The 16,562-nt window shown below is 31.8% G+C and overlaps 1 protein-coding gene across 1 annotated transcript in view; it reads right to left on the reverse strand.

Moving 5' to 3' along the window:
- Nucleotides 1-16,562, reverse strand: part of LOC129216357 (hemicentin-1-like) — a 113,436-nt gene that overhangs the window by 46,776 nt on the left and 50,098 nt on the right. The window contains exons 6-7 of the mRNA XM_054850571.1: nucleotides 4,226-4,396; nucleotides 222-350 (exon numbers count right to left, since the gene is read on the reverse strand). Coding sequence (XP_054706546.1) covers nucleotides 222-350; nucleotides 4,226-4,396 — 300 coding nt within the window. The remainder of the gene's footprint in view (nucleotides 1-221; nucleotides 351-4,225; nucleotides 4,397-16,562) is intronic.

Consider the following 16,562-nt stretch of genomic DNA (forward strand, 5'->3'; position numbering starts at 1 on the left):
AAACCATTTTCATATAGAAAAAAAGTCTATGGCATCATAAACAAAGGAACACTTTTGAGCAAATATATAATAGAGCTAAAACTAGAGAAACATAATTTTGTAAACGTCATAAATGCGATTTTTGTTTAAGCTTGTAAAAAAATTTATAGCCCATTAAGGGAAAATAGGAAGGATAACATTAACCATACATCACAGAAACTACCCTTAATATCTCAACTTACAATTCACCTGAAGCAGTATCCGCTTGCTTACGGACGGGGGAACTCCATTGGATGCTATGCAGAGATAAGCCCCCATATCCTCCCGTGTGACTTGTGTAAGGTTGAGAAATTCGCCTTCAACCCTCTGCACTGGAAAAGAAAAGAGTTCTTTACTTTCCAACACTTTGCAGCAAAGCGCTTGGAAATCATTTTCCGAACCCGTTAGCGTTATATGCAAATCAAAGAAGTATCTACTTCAGTAAGCATAAGTCCAATTGCTTTTTGCATAAAAGATAAAGAAAAAAAAAACGTATATTCCTTTGCTTTTTGAATGACGTTTTTGGTCGTCATTCATATGGATGAAGTATTTATACTAACAAAACGGTGCGTGTATATCTTGTTTTGAATTCTTATGAAGCAGCTTTTAGATATATTTAATATCAAAATATGAAATAGTGATAAAACTGTATTTATGAATAACAAAGGAATAACAATTGTGTGAATAAACAAAACTCTTTCGATTTCAACTATAAAAACACTAATATACATAAAAAGGTTATTTTCTCTAAAATTAAGGTTGTGTTTAAAAACCTGATTTCATATTCCTCTTTCGTTAAAGATGCCAAGAAAGCTACAGCAAAATAAACTACCAATATATATGTTTCCTGATTTTGGAAATGAAAATATTTCCTTCATAATTCATTTGAGCTACAAAAACTCAAAATCACATATTTTGTTTACATTTATTTTTTTTCTTCTTTTAGACTCTCAACCACATTTAGTTGAATTTAATTTTGACGATATCAAACTAATTGAAATAAATTTAACCATCAAATAAATATATTTTTTCAAATTAACTTATTATGGAATGATTGTGTTTCTGAATGTTGTTGAATATAAATGTGATACAAATTTTTCACGGAAGTGATGATGTGCTTATACGCATAGTTTTACCGTGGAGGACAAAAGACTTTTGAAGCAGAGTTTTATTAAAATTTCTTTTACACTGGTATTTAAATGCATGTGATATTTGATTTAAAAAAAAAAAAACCCGCACTGTTAATATTTATACCTGTCATCATATTTTCCAAAATGTATGTTAAACGCTTCGAAATGATGTTTGGTTATTAAGTCATGTTTGAAAATTAAAAATAAAATAATCCTACCCATGGTATAAAATACGCCCAATATCATGGGCAAAATCGTACATGAAATAAGAAAGTGGCTGCTCGTGGGATGATTGCTGAAAAAAAGAGAGAAGGGTGTTTTTAGGGTACCGCTACAGCTGGATCTGCTACTTCGAACACGTTAGGAGCGTTTTAAAAAAATCGGTGTTTAAAGACATTTTAATTACTTTTTTTTGATGAAACCGAAATAAAAGTTTAACTAGGACTTTTAAATATTCTTCCAGTTTTTAACACAATTTTTAAATATATGTTGCATATTGAGGAATTGCTTGAAAAATTAAAAAAATGCTTTTCGATACATTTTTACCTTATTTGAACAAAAGTACAGACATAATTAATTTATTTACTCTCACCTAGGTAATATAAAATAATGTTGATGTGGAAATACAAAAATTTTTAGATCAAACCAAAACCGTTTTTGTAAGATTCTTGCAAATTTATTATGTGTATATTTTTAAAATAGGAAATAACATATTAACACGTTATGATTAACATTTTGGCATATTCCCTAGTTTACAGAGAAGAGCTAAAATCTTCAAGTTTCAGAAAAAAAAAATCATATAATAGGATTTTCCCATAGGTTATGCACATACACATACCAATATATATGATTTTAAAGAACGCAGAAGCAAAAAATGACCAATTTTTTTAAGCTAAGGAGACATTTAAACCAATAAATTCATAAAACGAGTTTGTAAAATTGCGTTAAAATAGTCATTTTAACGTCTTTGGATACCTTAAAAAAAGCTAACCTTTTAAATACGGCGGTACAGCATTTGTACCGCAAAATAATTTGGACCACACTACGGCTTCGGTACAGCAGCTGTACCAAGGTAGTTCTTTCCCCCTTTCAAAAGGTTGCTCGCGAGGGGAAGTTTCAAGACATTCTTCGAAGGATTAGCAATGTTCAGCGAAGCATGCAGAGCAGGCTGATAAGAATGGCTGTCAAAATGGCATCCTAAAAACCTGGTCAGTCCCAAACAATGTTGATGGTTTCAACCCTTTCGGTTGTAACGCCGAGAGAAAGCAGCTTTTAGCCGTATGGGGCCTTGCACCTGTTTCAAGGGAAGGGGGATGACTTATTAAACTTTCGCCGTTCTTAAGATGAAGTTGGGATACGTATCTGCCGTATTTAAAAAGATTGATACCTGAATCATCCAGTTTATGCATCTCAATGTTTTCACGAAATATGTAGGGTAGATCGGGGAAGTGTCCTTTTGATGCTGCTCACTAGCAAATATTGTGAAATTTTTGGGCATCAGTCGAGCTTCGTCTAACATGCAGAAAAAATAATCTGTTTTCTACTGTAAGTTTTGAGTTGAATACTTTAAAGCTTATTGTGAATAAATAATTCTTAGTTAAGAAAGAATAAATACATAAAAAATTGCAGAATTTTATCCTTTTTTGAGAATTGTATTTGTATGAACTGAAATTTTATTACAATTTTTAAAACGCTAAAAATAAATTTAAACTTGGTGAAGGAGCAAGTTTACGCTTTGACGTCTGAGCACCCTTGTGCACGTTCTTACTGTGCCTTATTTCTAATCGTGGATTGATGCTGAATGTTAATAATATTTTCGCACGTTAAAAATAAATCCAAACTTTGAGACGGGACAAGTTTACTTGTTGACGTTTGAGCACCTTTGTACGCACGTTCTTACTGTGTCTTACTTCTAAACGTGCCCTGACGCATTCTTCGCTCCGAACTGTCTCAAAACTTTTTAAGCTATTCAGGCGATTTAGATTTGAAAATCACCATTTAATTTTTAATTGAGTTTCAACTTCGTACCTTATAGCTTACAACATTTATGCGCTGTCTTCATCCCCGTTTAGCTTTTACTTTATACACTATTCAGTCTGTAATAAATTTGCTTCATTTTAACAATGATAAGACTATGTTCAAAACACTAACTGAACCACATAAGGAGTCAAAATAAGTATGCGGAAACGTGCCACGTGTTCTTGGCTAGTTTACGCAACCGACTTCGACTCGAAAAAAAAATTAACAGTTAAAAACACTAACTGAGCAACAACTGAATATACCAATTTTGACTCCATTATCTGCTTCATCAATGCATCTGCAATGTCAAAAATTTCCTAAGTTAAAGCATAAAATTCAGAAAATTCATTGAAAAAAAATCTGCGCAAACGTGCACCTGTCTACTCTATGGCAAGAAATGGCAAAAAGCAGAACAACTCGAACAACACTGGGTTCTAGCCTGTTTTCTTATGAATCTATTTCATAATTACATCTAATACTAAAAAATACGTGTTTGGTACACACTAAGAAATATCATTTGCACTAAAAATGTGATAGTATAGTGACCAATCAAAATTTTATAGTCTATCTTGAGAACCTCTGATTTAAAACTAACTTTATGAAAAAAGTATTTGCATATTCTTTCATTCATCCTTAAGTAGAAAAAAAAAAGATTATTTAGAGATAAAGATGCATAATAATTAAAATACTTTTCACGAGCAAGAAAATATTTCCCAGTAAAATTATAATAGAGACATAAAGAATGTAGATATTGCTCAGTTAACGCCGAGTTTACTATGTTAATGTTTCTAAATCTTTTAAAAAAGGAAAGTTATTAAGCCAAAAAGTTCCTTCATTTTTCCTAAAGGAGTATTAAACGAGTTTTACGTTGAAAGCAATTTACTACCTAAAATATTCAGCTAATGTCAAAAACATATTTAATGTTTTAAAAATTTTCGATTGGACATTCCTAGTATCCCATCCTTTAAAATAAATTTAAAAAATAGCTTTTGATCCACAATTACTTTCATACGCAGTATTTACGTGAATATAACATAGTGTATTTCTTTGCAGTTTACCTATGTTTTCTGTATTTCCCACGGGACCCAAGTTTATGTCTTTCTGATTTTCTCTTCTCCAAGAAATTTGGGGCGAAGGATAACCAGAAGCACCACATCGAAGGCTGACTTTTGCTCTTTCTTCTACAACAGTGTCAGTGCTAGTATCTTCTTCTACAATGGACGGTGGAACTGAAATATACAAAAGAATCAGTGAAATACTAAGTGATTCTCTATGAAAAAAAGAACTATTTTACACTTTATTATTTTTCTTTTTGATCGGCACGTCTGACCTTACAAGTTTTTTAGAAGGCACTATTAGCTTTCGATAGATTTCTATCTGACTTTTCTCGTATAGCAAATTGATCATTTTTAACTTTAGAGAAACGCAACATTCCAGATATAGATAAAATGTAAAAAATGGAGTTCATATATAAACTGAAAATATTCCAATACTATTAAAACACCTTTTAAGCTCATACACTTGTACTCAATTTAAGAAAACTTTAAAGAGCCATTTTGGATCAGTTTTCAAAAAAAAAAAAAAAAAAAAGAGAACATTCTTCAGAGCGTTTACATGATTCATCACACTTTTAACACTTTTCCACTTTTCCGAACTCTTTGAAACACTCATTTTGAAAATGTGTAATAACATTTAAGGATTAATCATCTTTTTTTTTAATATGTTACATATTTCACTAGTTTGTGCTGTTCATTTTACGCCAATCCCGCGTAGCTGATGTCAGCCGACCGGACAGTGCTTTACCCTGTTTTCTAAATAAATGGCAGTCCCTTATAATGGCAGCTCTGATCAACGGCGATTGTGGTACAAAACCAACTAGTTTTACATTGACAAATTCTATCGAATGGTAGTTAAAAAAAAGCTGTTAAAATTATGTTGGAAAGAAAGACAGCGATGATTTTATAAAGGTGCAGAAAATAATTTTCAATCTGTTCACTAATGTGTCTCCAATCTGTTCCCAATTATGCCCCCCCCCCCTCCATTCTCAAATGAGTGTCTAATCTTTTCCCAACTCCAATACGTCATCAAATGTGTTCCCAAACATAAATGTTACAAATATTCTGAGCTGGACACAACTGGAACCTATTTGGAGTACATTTGAGTATACTTTCATTTTAAGAGAGCTTATTGGGAGCACATTTTGTTGCACATGCAGGCAACTGGACGCATTTTTTTAAAAATTAAAGTGTTCAAAACGAAAAAAAAGTATTATTTTTTTAAAATAAAAATAAAGTTTAAGAAAGTGACTGTTTAAGAAAAATCCAAGCTTCTAGGAGAATACTTAAAAAAAATTTGCAAAAAAAAATGCGACAATTTGGTTATAGAGAAATCCTGTAACTACGAATCTTAAGGAACCCCAAAAGTACACTTATTACGTTTAAATTAGTATTTTGTTGTAATGGTAATCGTTGTGACATGATTTCACTACATTTAATTTAATTTTTAACAAAGTGTTAATTTCAATCTTCTTGAAAGAAGAAAACCAACGTCTGTTAGTTAAATAAGTCGCTCAAATGATTATGATGAGGGTCAACAAGCACACAACTAGCATGAATATATTTTGAACATGTCTTGCAATATAACTTTATCTGCTGTTAACCTTCTTTCCCCTTCTTGTTTTCTTCTCCCCTATTTTTTCCCTTTTTGATGAGAAAAAGCAGAAAATGGTAGGGGAGGGTTGGGTATTTTTTCAATGAGAGGGGAAAAAAATCATCAGTACATATACTTATCTGTCGCATGTTTGTATCCTTTTTTAAAACAATGCGCTATTTTTTATGGATTAAATAAGGGCTCATGCGATTCTACGCCAAACTTAGAACGGCGCTAGTAAAATTTCTATGATCTAAGCAAGAAAACGCAAGATAATTCAGCTTGAAAGTCTAAATTTTAATAATATATTTTTTTTTTTTGCAATTGCTAATTATGATGTGATTCGATTAATTAATTTCAAAAAATGCATTAACAAAAAAAAAAAGATAAATGCTGAAACTGATGTCTCACTTTCGAAAAAAATGTGATTAAAATACTTTTAAAATGTTCTGTTGTAAAAGAAAAAATGGTTTCAAAAATGATTAGATTAGCAATTATGATTATTAATACAAGGCAGATAGAAAAGAGAAATTTAAGACACAAAAAGAAAAATTACATTTCGGGGCAGATTTTTTTTTTTTTTTTTTTTCATTTCTTCGAAGCGAAATCTTTTTCTGGAGTCATACCATAAACATGAAAGAAATTTGTATTCCAGATTGCTTTGCCAAAAAATGTTTCATTAAAACGCTATATTTTATCTCAAGAACATAAAATTACTATCTTTTACACCAACAAAGCTCAAAAACATAAAATTTCAAACAAAACCAGAATTAAAAGCCAAATGTTTTATGTGGAAAACCAAAAACTTTAAGGGATTTTAAAATGGGAATACAAGGCAGAGAGGAAAGAGAGATTTACGGCATAAAGATAAGAATTACTTTTGAGGCAGATAAAATAAAAATTTCTTCTCAACGAAATATTTTTCTAGAGTTATATCATGAGCATAACCGAAAGACGCATTTCTATGGAAAGCCTAAAATTTTGGGCGAATACCCAAAATTTGGCATCCAAGATTATGCCGACAGTCTATTTTTAAAATGAAATTCAACTGTTAAAGAAAAAGATGTGTGTTTGTGTGTGTGGTGCGTCGTGTATGTGTGTGTGTGTAGATATATTCTATGATCAGTAAATCTTCATTAAAATTATTGATTTTCCAGTCAACTTTAACGTGCCATTTTTTTTACAGCAAGCAATTAACTTTTCACTTGTTTGATTACCTTTAAAAGAGTTATTTCAATTTTTCTCACCTGATTGTTTAATTGTATGCATCTAAAAGTCTAAGTAGTCCGTAAACCGTTTTTTTATAGACTGAAGGAATTTAAAAGAAAATCCAACATAAGTGTGACAACTAAGAAAGTTAAAGTAAGAAAAGATTTTTTTACTTCATTCTTAATGACTAATTTTTGGCACGTGTTTACTTTCTGCTCAGTGATTAATATCTCGTTTAAAACTCATCAATTATAGTTCTTTTTTCGTTCTTTTTTCAAGGTTTTAAACATCTTTGTGTATTTTCTTAGCTGCAAAGCAAAAAATATTATTAATGAAGTGAACTTCATCAGTAGAATAAAGCAATGTATTAATGACGGCACGTCAAATTAGTTTATATCCTACAAAACGGTGATTGAACATAATTATTATCTTGATATTGACTATATTCATCACAAAGCAAGAAAAGAAATTATGAAAGCTATTTAAATTGAATGTATCGTTATGAAACTTTGTATTTCTTTCCTGTTGAAGTATTTAGTTCATAAATACACGGAAACAAGGGATACATATATGCAGTTTCAGAACGATACACTTAATTCATTAAATACATCACCGTCAAAATTATTGCTTCGAAAACATTTCTGGTGATCCCTTTGTTACCTATCCGTGTACTTTTGCATAAGCTAGGTGGGTTTAAATTTACGGAAAATAATTATTTGTGAAGCAATTTTCAACCAGAGATAGTATGGTGGAATTCCTGGTATATCCAGAGAATTAAAAATTCAGCTGGAAAGTTTACTGATCCGTTATCATCAGCAACTATCAATTAATTTAAAGACTTCAATTCACCAGGCAGCAACACAAAAAAACAACTCAGAAACGTTCCAGAACACAAAACTGAAAACTAATGGGCAGCTGATGTGCCCAGTTTCTGCAAGTAACATATCCAGTTTAAACCAGTCGTATCTCTAGAACCTTCACAGATTTTTTTTTTTTCATCGCATGTCACCTTTCTGCTTTGCCAAGTATGTTCAAAAGTATTATTGCAATTAGGGTGACTGCTAAGAGTTGTAAGCAAGCTCCACGAATCTAACTCGCCTGTAATTCATGTAACGCTTCTTATTCCAGAGGCTTATTCGCTTTTATTGGGAGCTTAGTCAATCTGGACAGGTCAAAATCGAGCTGGAGCCGATACTTATTTAATACGCTTAGAGAATCTTCATACTTTCAGCTAAAAAATATTTTCATAACAATGAGAAGTCTGCATTCGTTCAACTTAAAGTAATTCAAGAAACGTTTTGAAAAAGATAATTTTCTGAGAAATAGGAAAAAAATCAGTGAAGTCCCGAAACGTTCCACGGAAATATCTGTTGTATCTAAAAGTTAATTTCGTCTACATCAACGTTTCTTGTTGCCAAAATAACACGATTAGAGAGTCAATTATGATCTAAAAAATTATTGTTACAAATTCTATAAACAGTAATTATTTTTATAATTAATTTGTTGTAATCTAGCTAAATTTGGCGTTTATTCCATTATTTTTCATCAAAAATTATCTTAGTCACGTAACCTGTAAATAGTTCCTTGTAATGTACATACAAGCACTGACATTCGACTGAAGTATACGCTCCCCCTATGTTTCATTGATAGGATTCGTGAATGAATAAAAAGAAAATATGAGACGCGCACTTCGAATTTTGTGGAAACTTCTTTCGAAATTTATAAATAGCTACGGCCGACGAGGTAATCAATCTCGAGTAAGTTTTTGCTTGTGAATCGTGTCAGCGGTGCGCTAGAGAGCATGTATTAGCTCTGTTTTGTGAAGCCTTTGAGCTGCATTTTTGCGTATTTGGATGTAAATACGTGATTGATCGTTGAGTATACGGTGTTAATCGATATTTGCCTAATTGCTACGGTTAATTTAGCAGTTGTTAACGATATTTCTTGTACATAGTTGTAAATAAATCTCCTGTGTTTACTCAAGAACTGTTTCGTCATTTTAAGAAAGTTTGAAGCTGCACGGAACTGCTAACATTATTTAATGTATCCAGATAAAAACTCAATTAATTTAATTTTCATCTAAACGGCAGTGCAGAATGTATCTGGAAATTTGATGTATTGTGTATTTTGATAAAGTACAATTTAACCTCTTCTTCAATGTCCAATATACTTGTGCGGATGGATCATTTTGCACACGTTCTCGGGTGTTGTAGGTCAATCGCAGTATCTCGACATTTCGCCATAACAACGATTGTTTTAAACATGCTTTGATTTTATCGGCAAAATTAGAGACAGGAAAAACTGGCAATGTCTGCTGAAAGTCCCCAGACTTCCCCCAGTAAGAGAGAACCACCGAAAACTTTATTGTTGACTTTCAAATCTTGAATACTCCTGTGATTTGCTTCGAGTAATGCTTTTGGGTCATAGTACACTCATCCCAAAAAATGAGTGCACTCTTTTGCAACATTTTGCTGTCATTTCGTGATGTTTTTTTAATGTTACACATCACGTTTGCTTTTTTTTTGAATGTCTAATGGCAACTTCAAAGCTGAATGCTCTGTTCGCCCACCATCTTACAAAGTGGTAGCAATGCCTGACGATGCACCTTGACGACAATAACCTATGCATTTTTCTGTTTACGACCGTATCTTTTCAAGAAATAATAATGTTAAAAAGCTCTTGCAAAAAACAGAAAAAAATTCCCGCTAAAATTCAGTAACCTTCCAGACATCGGCATTAAATCTTTTTAATGAATTCAGTGATCTTCCCGATTAAAGCCACTCATTTTTTGGAACCTACAGATATAACTTAAGTAGTTTTATAAAAAAGCTTGACATCTTCCTGTTTTGCCTCTAAAGCTTGAAGAGCATTAATGGCATAAAATAAGACAGAATTGCAAGCAAGTACCATGTATCTAACTCGCCCGCAATTCTTTCAGAGCTATGTGCCCCACAAATTAATTTGCTCTCATTGAGAGCTCAGTCGATCTGGATGGGCCATAATCGCGATGAAGTCGATACACTTAAAAAATACGCTCAGTTCATCTTTATACTGGAGGCAAAAATATTTTTCACAACAGTGAGAAGTCTTGAGGAAACTTTTTGACAACTTGATTTTGGTAGTGGATTCTCAGTAAGTGGATAAAAACCTGTGAAATTCTAAAACGTTCTACGTTAATAATGAGTAACGATTTGGATTTTTTTTTACAGTGTAGATAACAAAATATGTTAGAGTGTAGGGATTAACTTCTACCGCCATCTATTAGGAGTTCATAGAACTAAACCATTAATACGCACTGTTATTGCATAATTAACATTTAAATTGAGCTAACAAATGATAAAAAGTATCCTATCTTTTAAGTTGGTCCAAATTGCATATAGTTGAGAAATTCCGATAGAATCGGTTCAGTAGTTCCGGAATTTACTATGAATATATATATATATATATATATTAATATTAGATAGAGATAGAGCTAAATTGTTTCTTTGCATAACAGCAGTTAGATAGTTGGATCAAATTCCTACTTGTTGTCCATTGATCCACAGATATAGATGTGTGCAATTTTATTTTTCAAAGAGTCTGGTTTCGTGTTTTGATCTGCTGGAAAAAATAGAGAGAAGATTGCTTAATAAATAATAGTCATCTGATAGAATATTCAGTGGTTTTTATTCCTGAGCGGGTTTCGTAGACTTAAGATAAAAAAATAATGAGATAGATGGCGAAGAAAACGAATGACTAGCAGCATAAAAACACTCTACGTGGTTAAATATTCCTAGGTCCTGGGAATTGATGAAACGCTTGGTATAGATCAGTTTGCAAGTATGCATTTTATTGGCTTTGAGAAGTAGGGTGATGGAGAGCACATGCAAGCGTTTTTTTTTTCTTTTTTTTTTCTTTTTTGTTTTTTCAAAAAAAAAATCTTCACAATTTATTCGAGAAAAAGAAGTTTCATTTGTGTGTATGTGTGTGTGTCTTGAAATTTATTGAGATTTAAACCAAAAAAGCATTTTTTAATGTATTTTTTTTAATTTTTATATAGTAGTCTTTTACTGTGCACATGAGTTCTAAAACTAAGGCCTGAAAAAAAAAAAAAAAAGAAATTACGATATTTCAAAGAATAACTTTTTAATACGGATTATAAACGTACACATTATCAATTAAGTTTGAGAGTTGTAACTTAGAAAGACTCAGTTTAAATTATACAAGAATGTGATATAATTGTATGTACAGTGTCAATAAAAATTACTTGTTTTTTTCCCTTTTTTCTGAAATTTATCATTTTTAAATTTAAAGTTCTTTAGCATGTTCTGATCACTGGATTGTTAATTATGTAAAGTATATCGAATTATGTAAAGATTGTTATTTTTAAACTTGCTTTTAGTTGATCAAGTTTGTTCATACGATAATGGTTTTAAATGATTTTAAACTTAAGGTTTTGATTTAAAACTCTTCATATTCTGTAACTGTTCATGCCGTTGTCTTAAGTCCATTACGTTCATAAAGCACCATGCATGTTTCTGTACAATGAAAGCTTATATTGCTTAGTTTCTCCCGTTTATATTAAAATCTTAAGGATCAAGATGGGAAAGAGAAATTGTTAGAAACTATTATGTAAAATTATATGTTTCGACATCATTTAAAACGTCTTTATTTTTAATTGCTTATAATAGCCTTCATAAACTTGATTTACTATTGCGACGTTGATTTTAAATCTTGACGAAAGAATTGATTTCACAAAGGAAGTAGATGGACAGTAAAAATAATGTTTTAAATCACAACGGAACATCGATCAGTTAAAACACTAAAGTAGGAATTATTTTTCAATCTTCTGTACAATATATACCAAAAAGGGGGGGGGGAATGAATCAAAAAGGAATCTTTGTTGTAACTTTGTATTCAAAAAAGAGAGTTTTTCTTCTTTTTTTTTCAAAGATGAACTGCAAAGAACGTATGAAGAAAGCGAACCCAGTTTTATTCCTATATTATATACTTTTATTATAACCTCATAAAGGAGAAAATTAAAAAAAAAACATTAAAAAAAAAGACTTCTGTGCATAAGATATTAATTTCTCATAACCCGTAATATAATTATGAATTCCTTTGACTGGATTTTGCAAACAATTGACGGTTGACCCAGCTTCTATGCATATTGCCAGCTTGCCCAATTGAGAAAGATATGACTTTGACAAGTCACAATTCAAATCTCAGATTACTAGTTAAATTTAGCAGAATCCCACTCGTAATTACAACTATTAAGCTTTCATATTCAAATGATTGCGAAGACTCTAATTTTATCACGCTTAATAAACCAGAATCGGAATGGAGTCCGTACAACCGGAGACGCGACACTTATTTTCACCTATTTGTATGTTAATGCCAAGCTTTGCAATTGGATTGGAATTTAGTGGGAACAATCGACTAAATCTGTTGTAATCCTATTTGGGAATTTCATGTAGGAATGGGAATCTTTGTGGATTTCTGTGTTTCTACGTTTTGCTGTTATGACGATTGGAAGTAGTATTTCTAATTTAGTGAGAAAATAATATCGACTTGGGTGGAAAATCTTAACTATAATTGATACTAGAAGAAAACATAGTATTAACTATTGCGTGGGAGTAACAATGGAGTCTTATTTAGCTACACGATTGTTTAATATTACAAAAAAAATGGTACCAGAAGAGTTAAAGATACGAAATCCACATGCATCAAAATGAACTAACACTTCCTTTGAAAAACAGCTATTGATAGCATAACTTCAATTTTCGATTATTTTTACATGTAATAGCTTCCAGCTCATAGTTTGGAATTTAGGAGCATCTCGGCACCTGGGATATCTTGAAATCTTTAAAAAAAAAACCTTAGAAAAGAAGGTTTGGACTCTAGTATCACATATGGAAGCAGGTGTGCTGGAGTGACCTAAGAGTATAATTTTGCATCGTTGTCAAACGAAGCTCCTAAACATTCAGAGATTCAGCAAGTAAATAAATTTCAAAGGTCCTCAAGTTAGGTATTAATATGATATTTGCAGTATGAATGCGCATAAAATTTTTCATAGTCAGTTAGCGGAAAGTACAGCCATCATTTATAGAAGCGTTTAATTTGGGAAAAAATCATCAGTAGGTGATTTGGAGACCTCGAAATGTTAAGCTATCCCTTATTTGTATATTTTACTTTCGTTTGAACAAACTATTGAACGTATCTGTTTTACTGCTTTTATTAACATTTAAAGTAAGAGCTCATGAGCGCCAGACTTACGTCATATAAAGGTCCAACTTTTTTCTGCATAAGCAAATCACAGCAGAAAAGAAAGGTTCGCTATTGTTTAACCTGAGTCGCGCTTGCTTTGGCAGGAAACATAGCAAAAGTTGCGTCAAAAACTGAGTCATTCCATGTCAAAGGACCTCGTCGTCTGCACCCGACTATCTCCGATTAGAACAAAATTTTACACAGGTAGGTGCAAACATACCTTTGAAAATGACATACAAAATTTTAGCTTCCAAGACCTAAATCCTGAGGATCTAGGATCGAAAAAAGAGGGCTCACAAATGGCGGATCAGTTTTGTGAAACAAATTGTCATTCTAGGCGCGGTTCCCATAATGGGAGCCATTTTGAAGTATACGTTTTTTTTTTCTCTTTTTAAGGTATCCTAGAGACTCATGATTTGTGTTTTGGAAGATGAAACGTTGCATAGGTCAGTTTCAAAGTAATATATGCATTTCTCTAAAACGTCCTTCAAATAGGAATGGTGGAGCATTGTTCTGCCGTGGGCAGGTAAAGAGCAGTAACTGCATATTTTCCTTTTTTTCCTGCTTTTTGTTTTCCATTTTTTTAAATCTGTTATGCGTTAGCTTTACTTTACAAGCTTGCTTGTTTGGCTTCCGCTGAAAAAAAGGCGCGAAAAAACCCGTCTAATTCCAGCAATTCCCTTTTGTTAGCACACATTTCTTCAAATATCTCGAAAACTCATTTCTAAAGATACTGCCGTTTACCTATCCGCGGCAGTACTGTTTTGTAACTGTTAGTTGCGTGAGTTAATCTTGGGTTTATCCTAGTTCAATAATGCATTAATTTGAATTATTCCTGTAATTGAAGCTCCTCAAGAAACAGATACGCGTATTAGGATTCACTAAGCCGTTTCTTCTTCTTTTTTGAAAATTGTTGTTATTGGGGATGTTTACAGTGGGTCGTTACCAGGTATTTCAACTTGGATGTATACAACCTTTTATCAAAGAGACTTTTCACTATAAGTATTTTTGTATATTTACTTTTATGTTAATATTTTTATTTTAAACGAGGATATATATGTAACAGCATTCTCTCTCATTAATTCCTAGTAACTCGGCCCCATTATAGCACTTCGAGCCTACTAACTTTTCCAAGACTTTTCCCCCTTATATATATATGTATTTTTATCTATGTATATATATATGTATATCTACATCTATATCAATACAGCCTGAGTAAAAACTTTAAGGCCAGTAAATTTGTTTGTGAAAACCTAGAAAATAAAACTAAATTGATTTTAATACTATTGTATTATTAATTATTAATGTTCATCTGTAAGAAATAACACAGCAGACAGGATTTGTAAAGTATGCAGTTACCAGAAAAACAGTAGTATATTTATAGTTAGTATTTTAGCTTGAGTAAAAACTATAAGGACACTTGTTTTTTTTTTTTTTTTTTGAACTACAGGTTTATATACTGGAATAAATATCACCGCAGTTAACAAGATTGTGGAAACCCTTCAACTTGAAGTTTTGTAATTAATTTCTTCAAAGTTTTGGTTTCCTTTGTGAAGATATCGAAAGGTAAGAAGTTAACTGTTCATGCAAGAGAGAAGATTGAAGTATTTTCTAAAGCGGGGATGATTGGGCGGACTATTGCGAAAAAAATGGAAAATTTAAGATTGAAGTCAAAAACTTGTTTTATTTGAAACACAGTTATGGTAAAAAGGACACCGGGAAAAGACCTAAAGCTTTGTCTTCGCGTGATGGAGGAAGAGTTTGCTAACTTTCCTCATCTGAAAAGTACTCGATCAGGAAACTTATTCATAAATTATGTTTAAATGTTTGTCAAAAACGATGCATAACGCTATTAGAAGGTGTGGAGGTTTTATTTATGCAGCAGAATTGCCTAAGCCTCAGTTGCTAATCAGGCACAAAACATAGTGCATTTAAACTTGAGTCAGGAAATCATGACCTCAGGTAACCAATGGCTAAAAATAATTTTTTTGACGAAAAGAAGTGGAATTTGGATGGACGAAACAGATGGAAGCACTATTGGCATGATTTACGAAAAGAAAAGGAAATATTCTCTTAGCGCCAACTAGATGGATGCTCTAGCATGACTTAAGATGGCTTTGATTATGAGGGTGTGAGCTCAGTTATGTTTGTTTCAGGTAAAAAGAATTCACAAGCATATCAAGATGTCCTCACAAGTCATCTTTCACCAAATTCTGAATTTATTGCTGGAGAAAATTTGAAATATCAGGAAAACAAAGCACCCATCCATTAAAGTAACAGTGCAAAAAATTGGTTCCAAGTCAACAATTTTAAAACTTTGAAATGACCAACTAAGTCTCCAGATCTTAGCCCAATAGAGATCGTATGGGGTGGCTTAGCAAGATCATTTTATGCAAATGGGAGACATTTTACTTCATCAAACAGAGCTGAAATTTACTGTAGAAGATGAATGGCATAAAATAGACCCCGAACGTTATCAAAAATAATTTTATCCATGAAAACAAAAATATTTAAAGCAATTTGAAGAAATGCCTTCTAAAAAAGCTCATAAATGTTTTTATTTTCGTCTTCATATGCTTTTCTCTTTGTTGGCCTTAAAGATTTTACTCAGGCTCAAATATTGATCGGTAATATTTTATGATAAAATAATACTTACAAACAAATATTTTTGACTTTTTTTCATGTATTTAAGGTCAATAATTGTCACTCAAATGATTTTTTGATCCTAAGTTTAAGATGTGTCCAATTTCGTAAAAAAGCTTACTGGCCTTAAAGTTTTTACTCAGACTGTATATATATATATATATATATATATATATATATATATATATATATATATATATATATATATATATATATATATATATACATATATATATGTATGTGTATATGTGTGTGTATACATAGGTATGTGCGTATGTACGATATGTATATGTATTTCAAGAGAGTTTTCCCTTCAGTTTCTTTCCCTCCCCCTCAACCACCATGGTGCCATTCACCGGTTAAGCTAGAATTGGCAGGTACGAAGATATCATTGGTTTAAAATATAATAAAGTAAAACATAAAATAAAAATTGAAGCTCCTCGCAGTTATGTGAGAAATGAGTAGGGAAAACAAAATTTTGGTCTCAAAATACTAAATGTATCATGAAATATTTTCCGGAAAATTAAATAGGGTAGACCGGTGCACGTTTACGCATTGCCCTTTTTTTTCAAAACGAATTACAACTTGAGGGATAACAGTCATAACAAATTGATGCTGCTCCCTAGCAAATATCCTCACAAGTTTTTG

Source organism: Uloborus diversus, chromosome 2 (genome assembly GCF_026930045.1).
Source record: "Uloborus diversus isolate 005 chromosome 2, Udiv.v.3.1, whole genome shotgun sequence".
Lineage (NCBI taxonomy): Eukaryota > Metazoa > Arthropoda > Arachnida > Araneae > Uloboridae > Uloborus > Uloborus diversus.